General features: G+C 39.5%; 1 protein-coding gene across 1 annotated transcript; it reads right to left on the bottom strand.

Moving 5' to 3' along the window:
* Positions 1 to 1773: 1773 nt before the first annotated feature.
* Positions 1774 to 8573, bottom strand: LOC112227231 (ras-related protein Rab-18-B). Its single transcript, XM_024392126.2, has 7 exons — positions 8413 to 8573; positions 7815 to 7870; positions 7557 to 7618; positions 5256 to 5328; positions 4785 to 4906; positions 4464 to 4530; positions 1774 to 3514 (listed from the first exon to the last, which is right to left on the bottom strand). The coding sequence occupies exons 1-7, from the start codon at positions 8478 to 8480 to the stop codon at positions 3342 to 3344; spliced, it is 621 nt and encodes a 206-aa protein (XP_024247894.1). The 5' UTR covers positions 8481 to 8573; the 3' UTR covers positions 1774 to 3341.
* Positions 8574 to 8777: the final 204 nt, after the last annotated feature.

Here is an 8777-nt window from a genome sequence, read left to right as displayed (position 1 = left end):
GTCTCAAAGCTGATACAGACATACCCCAGACGACTCAAAGCAGTAATCGTAGCCAAAGGTGCTGCTAAAAAACGATTGACTCAGGGGTGTGAATACTTATGTAAATGTGATATCTTTATTTACATTTTTTTAAACTCCTAAAAACATGTTTTCACTTTGGCATTATTGGCTATTGTGTGTAGATGGGTGAGAGAGAGAAAAAAATGGATTTAATATATTTTGAATTCAGGCTGTAACACGACAACATGTGAAATAAGTCAAAGGGGTATGAATCCTTTCTGAAGGAACTGTATACTACATGGTTAACAAGTCTCATTCATTCACCACTTCCTGCCTTATAGTATTAATATCGGATTGTAATGTTTGAGCGATAAAAAAATGACATGGGGGGGGGGGTCAATGTGTGTATTTCTTTATTGTAACCGTGAGATATATTTGATTACATGAGAACTGTGTTTTTGACAATTAACTATTTAAGAAAAATTCTCAATTCTCAAAAATTCTCAATGACTTGTTATATTCACTTTTAAAAGACTGGATTTGTATCCTAGGTATAAATATTATCACAACATAGCAGTGGAAATATGTTTGAAATAATACATTTGATTAAATAAATGTGAAATGTGATCAACTTCTCTTGCTAATCCTATCCCACTAGGCTATACCTCACTAAAAATGATGAATTTTGTTTTTTTGCTCAGAAACCACTTATGTCTTGGTCTTATAGAATGAGTTTTAAGGCTGCACAACCATACATCTGCTAGTTAAACTGTTTTTTGTTTTTGTTTTTTTTATCACTGTATTGGCCATCTGACAGAGTGGACTTATCATGATGCATTTTGGGGACATTCTCCTGACACTGAACATACGCACATAATCATACATTGGGCTCTGAGACAATACCCTAAAACATAGCTTAGTAGCATTTTCCACTGGTCCCTTTCGCATGCTTTGGTGACATCATGAGTAGTGTGTTCAAAGTCTTGCATGTTGAGCTAGATCTGTAGAAGTTTATCAGGAAAGTTTCTCACATGTATCCAATGAGTGGACAAAACATTATGAACACTGCTCTTTCCATGACATAGCTTTCACCTGGTCAGTCTATGATCCCTTATTGGTGTCACTTGTTAAATCCACTTCAATCAGTGTAGATGAAGAGGAGACATGTTAAAGAAGGATTTTTAAGCCTGGAGACATGGATTGTGTGTGTGTGCCATTCAGGGTGCGAATGGGCAAGACAAAATATTTAAGTGCCTTTGAACAGGGTATGGAAGTAGGTGCCAGGTGCACCGGGTTTGTGCCAAGAACTGCAACGCTGCTGGATTTCTTGCTCAACAGTTTCAAATCAAATAACATTCTGAATTTTCCCGTGTGTGTCAAGAATGGTCCACCACCTAAAGGACATCCAGCCAACTTGACACATGGGCCAGCATCCCTGTGGAACACTTTTGATACCTTGTAGAGTCCATGCCCTGATGAATTCATGCTGTTCAGGGGGGGGTTGCAACTCAATATCAGGAAGGTGTTCTTAATTTTTTGTACTCAGTATAAATACCATAGTTTGGTTAGGTATAGCTAACATTGACATTCAATAGAGTTCAACAAATAAAGGACCTTTGGACTGTATTAAAGATATGATTACCATAAGAAAACAAATAGTTAAAGAATACCGGTATGCGCATTCCCCACAAACATTCAGCTCGTAAACATAGCCTATTGCAGTAGAAAAATAGTGCTCTCGAGGCAACTCGAGCAACAAACTCAAAACATCCCTCTTCTTCCCATTGTCTTTTATTTCACTTTGAAATAATACAAACTGTCATGACCGAGCACAACACCACTTACAAGTGTCATTTGAATGTTATGGTATAGATATTCATAAGGTGATTCATGGATGGAAAACAAGCCCACTTTAAAAATTAAAAAAAAGGTCAGACAAAAACTGAAGATACAACAAATAAACAGGATAATTATTTAAAATTCAAATAGCAAAACATGCAACAAACATACTGTATATCTTGCTACAGATATACAGACTCAAATCTGTCTTGACAATGAGTTTTTGCATGTACGTGTGGTGTGACATGACTGTGTGTAATATGTTACGGAGTGGACCATTTAACAAGACAGGCATGAGAGAAACCTGTTGGGCTGATCCATGTAAATGCATCCCTTTTCCAGACCACGGGATATACCGAACATCCATAAGCATGCTTGAACTAACGCCCATTATGTAATAAGAAGGAGTGCTTGATTGAAGGGCCAGCTAGGTCAGAATGAAACCAAGTAGATTTTTTTTTTTTTTTTAAGAGAAAAAAAATAAAATAATAATAACTTTATTTTGCAATAGCTTTAATAATAAACTGGTAACTTTTTTTCCCCCTTCAACATTTGAGCCAGTAACAGCTATGGATAAGCACATCACTAGGCTATATCAACGCCACATGGGACTGTGGTTACGAAGATGTGAAACATTGCATGCATGTTCCCACATCAGGAAATAAAAAGTGGAAGAAAATATAAAATATTTAACAGCTTGGAATAGAGAAATCACCAAGTAAATAAAATGGAAGGGGATAAAAATAAATGACAATTGGTTGTCAACCAGTGGGGTGGATACGTTTGAAGCGTACACTCTTCTTCCACGTTAAATAGATGTCTGTCTATGACTAGGCGCACAATGCATGGTGATGAATGCCTGTCACCTGTTACAAAGTGCTTATGGGTGAGAGGGGGTGTTATAGGCCTACAAAACACTAGCTAGGACAAAGTGAAGGCGCGTGGAGGGTCTGAAGCCCCACCCCACATCGAAGGACTCTACCTTCATCTATTGGTCCTACGGCAACCATTAGTTAAGGCATGCAGATCTACTCATCAAGTAGAAAACGACATAAATAGCGAAGGTATTTGCGGTATAACTTGGTAGGCATTTGACATGACGCAATGATCCTATTCATAACGTATTGCATAAACGTGTAGCAGAAGGTATTAAATATATTGTAGAGAAGACATTATTCATACACCATGATGTGTTCGACAAGACGCATAAGTGACTTGGTGTGGTTAACAAACTTGATAGATAAAACAAATGTGCCTCCTTTAGTGTGATATTTTACACGTGATGAAAATCAACTGTGTTCTCAACACCACGCACTGTGACAACTGGCTGGCAGTACAGGAAGAGTGCAAACCGCAAAGTCCCTTTGTACCGAGACATCGGAAAGTGCAGATGAACCCTTGCCGTGACTCAGTATATAAAACACACACACAGTATATTAACGGACTCTTAATATCCTTCTCAGGTTCTGGTTTCCAGTATGCCGTTTGGGTTGGTTCCAGGTTTACAGTACGGAACAATATCCTCCACAGCCTCCAGCCCCGCGCTGCTCCTGGTCCCCCAGCTGAACACCCCGTGGCTGGGCGTTGCTTTCCCAAAGCCCTGGAGTCTGGAGAATCTTCTCCACCAGCTCCTCGAAGGCACACTGGACACCATCCCGCGTTTTAGCACTGGCCTCTACCAAAGTGGAAGGGCACATTAGTGTGATATTAGTGTTAAGGGGGATGCAACAACAACAAAAACTCACTTCAAAACTATTTTAGGGTTTTGAATAAAATGGGAGCAAGTGACAGTGGGTATACGTTTTCAGACTATTTCAGTTCAAGTCCCAGTAGCCAATTTTTTTTAATGCATCAAAATATGTGCATGACAAGTGCCATTACAACATCGGACTGGGATGGATTTCTTCACCCCGAGAGTGATGTCTGATTCACCCAGTCCATACATTAAGGTCATTTTCTAAGGAGATATCTTTACTCTGTTGATTTTCTGACATATGATGATGATGATCTTGATTTGGGTAATTTAGATTGACATGTGTAGACATACACATTCAGCGTTCATAAAATATGAATGTTCGCATCAAGAAAAAGTTGTGTGTGTGTGTGTGTACACACACACACACACACACACACACACACACACACACACACACACACACTGGGCACTGTGTAGCCTACACGGCACATAGAAACAAAAACATTACCCTTTTCCATAAACCCTTTTCAAAACCTTTAATTTAGTCATTCTAAAATGGAAAGTCTTCAGAAATGCTATAACCTCATTTCAGGAGGCGATTGGAGCTGGGAAATAGAAACACATGTAGACATGAGGTTTGATAGATGATTGACTGCAGATTTGCGATCGTAATCCAGTTCTCCTGGAAGGGCTGCATCCTTCAGTGTTGTGCTGACAGTGGAGATTAGGAATGTCAAATGGAGAGTTACAGGATGACATCTGTGCCCGAATTCAAGAGTCTGCACACTTGTTGTAAAAGCTAGTCTCCAACTGGTATTTACTCACCAAACGGTGAAAGAGAACTTTAAGTAGTAGACCCCATTAACTTGAGTATCCGGGTTATTCTACTCAGACGCCCAGCTATTTTTACAAAGACCCAAGAACTTACCAATAAAAAGCATGGAGTGTTTCCTTGCGAACTTAAGGCCTTCGTTTCGGTCAACTACACGGTTTTCCTGAAACAAAAAAAACGGAACTGTCAAATTTAACAATGGGTTCACATAACAGGTGTTAGCCTGTGGAATGTGTAACGGCATCAGGTACAATACCAGCAACACGAAACATTGCTAAGTGATAGGACTTTATTTGTTGCATTTGTTGCATCCAACACTGGAGACAATGGCAGCTAGGTGACAATATAAGAGAAGCGCAGCTAAAAAGACAGATTCATGCCAGACAGGTATGACCCACAATGCACTGGGGCACCCACCTCCTTATCAATCTTGTTCCCAACCAGCATTTTGACGAGGTCGTTCCGTGTGCAGTACGTCTCCAGTTCGTTCAGCCAGTTCTCCAGCCTCGTGAACGTGTCCCGTTTAGTGACATCGTACACTAACAGCAAAAAATAGGAGATTAACAGTGTCTGTACCTTATCCATATCTACAATTAAAAATGTGTTATACAAGCGTGGGGGGGGTGGGGGTACGGAAATCATACTGTGGAGGTCCACAGTACTAGAGGTTCAGAATTGAGAATGTGAGTTGAATGGAGTATTTGAAATAGGCACCTCATTTTTTGGGAGACCAGGGACTCCTCAGAGTATGACTGCTTCGTAATTTTACGTCATAATGTCTAAGATCGTATGGCCAGGAGGAACCTGATCCTAGATCAGCATGTTTAGTACATACGGCTCCAGACGTGATAATATATGTTCACCACTGTTGGTCAAACAAACACTCACCCAGTATGACTCCCTGTGCACCACGGTAGTAGCTGGGCGTCAGGGTCCGGAACCTCTCCTGTCCTGCTGTGTCCTAACAGGCCCAAAAGTCAACAACAACAACAACAACCGGCGTCAATGAGAGAAAACAGTGTGTCAATTTTCAGCACTGAACACAGAAACTGTTACCCATGCCATGCCAGCGTCAAGAGGAATTCACTTTGTAGAAAGTATCAACACGCAGCATTATGGATAGGAATTATAACAACCTTTTCAATTAGTTTATGAAATTGTATTTTTTTTTGATGAGTCACAATTATCAAAATTTGATGAGACTATGAAGAGCTTCACATTTAGTAAATACTAAAACATGTCAATATTCCCAGGTCCTGCTAGGGTCGTGGATTTCACTTTGGGAGGCCAACCTTCCGCCGTCATAGCTTGTCTATGTGACACATTAGACAATAGCACCATCTCATGGTGCAATCCCATGGTGCTTGCAACTCTATCCTTGAACAAGCTGTTCTACAGTGCCTTCAGAAAGGAGGAGTCATACCTTTGAACTTCTTCCACATTTTGTTGTGTTACAAGGTGATAAATGGTTTTGTCAACCATCTAGACATACACTATCTTGATTAGATAAGTATTCAACCCCTGAGTCAACACATGTTAGAGCCACCTTTGGCAGTGATTACAGCTGTGAGTCTTTCTGGGTAAGTCTCTCAGAGCTTTCCACACCTGGATTGTACAATATTTGCACATTAATTTAAAAAAAAAAATTAAACAGGCAGTTAACCCACTGTTCCTAGGCCATCATTGAAAATAAGAATTTGTTCTTAACTGACTTGCCTAGTTAAATAAAGATAAAATTAAAAAACAGAGATGAGGTAGTCATTCAAAAATCATTTTAAACACTATTATTGCACACAGAGTGAGTCCACGCAACATATTGTGACTTGTTAAGCAAATGTTTATTCCTGAGCTTATTTAGGCTTGCTATAACAAATGGGTTGAATACTTAACGACTCACATAATTCCACTTTGACATTATTTAGTAGGCTAGTGACAAAGTATCAATTTAAAACTCAGGCTGTAACACAAAATGTGTAAAAAGTCAAGGGGTGTGAATACTTTCTGAAGGCACTGTATGTAGTTCTTCTGAAATAGAACATCTTGGGATGTGTTCAGGAGGGAGGAAAGGAACAAACGTTGTGAAGCTTAGGAGGTAACCTATCTGAATGTACAATAACATGGGACCCAAGGACAGTCATGTTTGCATAAAATAATCAGAAAATGACCATTTGCATTCCAGGTAAAATAACAACCCAATGTCCAACCCCAGGTCAAACTAGCTAGCAACATCTAGTTAGCCAAATGTCCATTAATGTTTCATATGTATTTTGAACCTGCACCCAAAATAATCGGTTGTTCGCGTCTGGTTTGGACAGACGAAATCAAAATGCGCGTATCGACTCATTTTCAAAACTTTTTTTTGTGCCTGCTGAAACAACCTTAATGTTTGAGCCAAACAAACACATGTTTTTCCAGTGTCTTTTAAAACACCCAAACAGAGTGAATGTTGTTAAACAATGTAATTGTACACAACAACAAAAACACTGTCTAGCTTCAAAACTAAATGTTGATATCATAGATGGTCAGTCCATAGCTGTGTCTATGATGTTGAGAGTGGATACATTTCTACATGCCTGAACAAGTATCTGTGCGTTATAAAAACGCCCAGAAAGCTCTGATTTAACAAATGTCAAAATATATATGTTTGTTTATCACCAAATATGGAGTTTCGTTGAGCAACTATCTTAATTTACTCCCGTTACAACTGGTATGTACTTCCAACAAAAAATTAAAACATACTTGCAACCCGAGAAAGGTCACAGGTCAGAAGACTACAACAGGCATTGTTCAGTTGCTTGTACATTATTTATTTTGACCTTCGTTATAAGTACATACCAGCCGTAACGGCGTAAATGAAAAATCGCTGCTCAGTGAAACTCCTTATTTGGTGATAAACATATTTTTACATTATAATGCTTGCAGAGTTGGTGAATGAGAGTCTGAGTCACTGCTTTCTGGGCATTAGAGAGGTCTATAACACACAGATACTGGTTCACCATCCGTTATTTACCAAAACACTGGCAGGTGGCAACTTTGTTTTTGTTTGCACTGCAAATTGTCCCTTGAAGAATGTGAATTTCCTGATGTTCACTTCACAGAGTACGTTGGCCACACCTTAGAAAAATCTACCTAATTACAGTGAAAGAGCTTAGATTTGAATGATAATACATTACATTTTCATTCACTTACCCAAATAGCAAGCTTGGCACTATTCCCATCCACTGCAATTGTTTTTACTTTGAAATCCACACCTGTGTCAAAAAGAGGGAGGCAGGAGCAGAGTCAAGTGGTGACCCATAAATATGAATAGCCTAATGTGTGAGACATAACTATATTCCATTGTCACATGGGCCTAGCAACGGTGTCAAAACGGCTGTTAAGAGTGGGAATGCTGTGTTTTCCCCTTCCCATTAACAGCGCACTGGGGCATACTCCTTTAGGACTTACCTATGGTTGCTGCCAGGTCTGGGTCAAAAGTATCGTCTGTGAATCTCAGGAGAAGACTGTTTGGGATACAGAAGGGAAACACCACGTCTGAGAGCAGGCATTTTAACACTGACACACCAGATATAGCCTACCTAGCCGACAACCTAGGAAAACTATTTAGTTAGGTAACTAACAAGGGCTGGGGTTGGTTTGCCACATACCACCAGCTCGCCCAGCTAGTAGATCAACCGGTATCTGGGCAAACGAGAAGGATGTGACAAGATCTCTTCTGTGCCCAGAAAGCTACTCGTCGTTTCGTTTACCCAGCAGATACTGGTTCTACTAGACAAAGATAAATAACTAACACGTAGCTAGCAATTTACCTGCAAATAGTTAAATCATCAAGTAAGATGATAAAACAAAGCAAGTGTAGGAAAGTTATGTTTATTCCCAATTCAAAAGGACAAACGGATGCAGCTGGTTATACAGCTAGCGTTAGCTAATGTGTTAGCTAAGAAAAGTGACATAGTGTAGCTAAGGTTAGCTCAAGATAACGTTACTAGGCTAAATAGCCTTCCTGTAATGAGCAAAACTTAAACAACAAAAAATACTATCTTACCTTGACTTGCCGACACCACTCTCACCAATTATCAATATTTTCAAAGTTGTCAACACGTCGTCGTCCATATTTCTAACGTTTTTCTAAGCTGTCTTGTAATCAGTTTTTTGGGGGTGTTTGTCTGACGTTGACAGTGCGATTTTCGGCTCGGTGCTGTGACCGCTACAACAGTAACGAAGCACTTCCGGTTCGTGGTTTTTATTCTTCCTTCAAAATAAGAGTACTATCCTGTAAACTGTGTAAAATGAACACTGTTCGTTTATTGTGAAGGCAAACATGATCGAAAATATGGAAAAGTTTCAACATTTATTATAGTATATTAACTTGTCTCACACCTTGGTTCCTAGTGAATACACCCCTGGATT

The sequence above is a fragment of the Oncorhynchus tshawytscha genome, linkage group LG28 (genome assembly GCF_018296145.1).
Source record: "Oncorhynchus tshawytscha isolate Ot180627B linkage group LG28, Otsh_v2.0, whole genome shotgun sequence".
Classification (NCBI taxonomy): Eukaryota; Metazoa; Chordata; class Actinopteri; order Salmoniformes; family Salmonidae; genus Oncorhynchus; species Oncorhynchus tshawytscha.
Note: the sequence above shows the minus strand (reverse complement) of the source record. Positions and strands in the feature narration are given on the sequence as shown.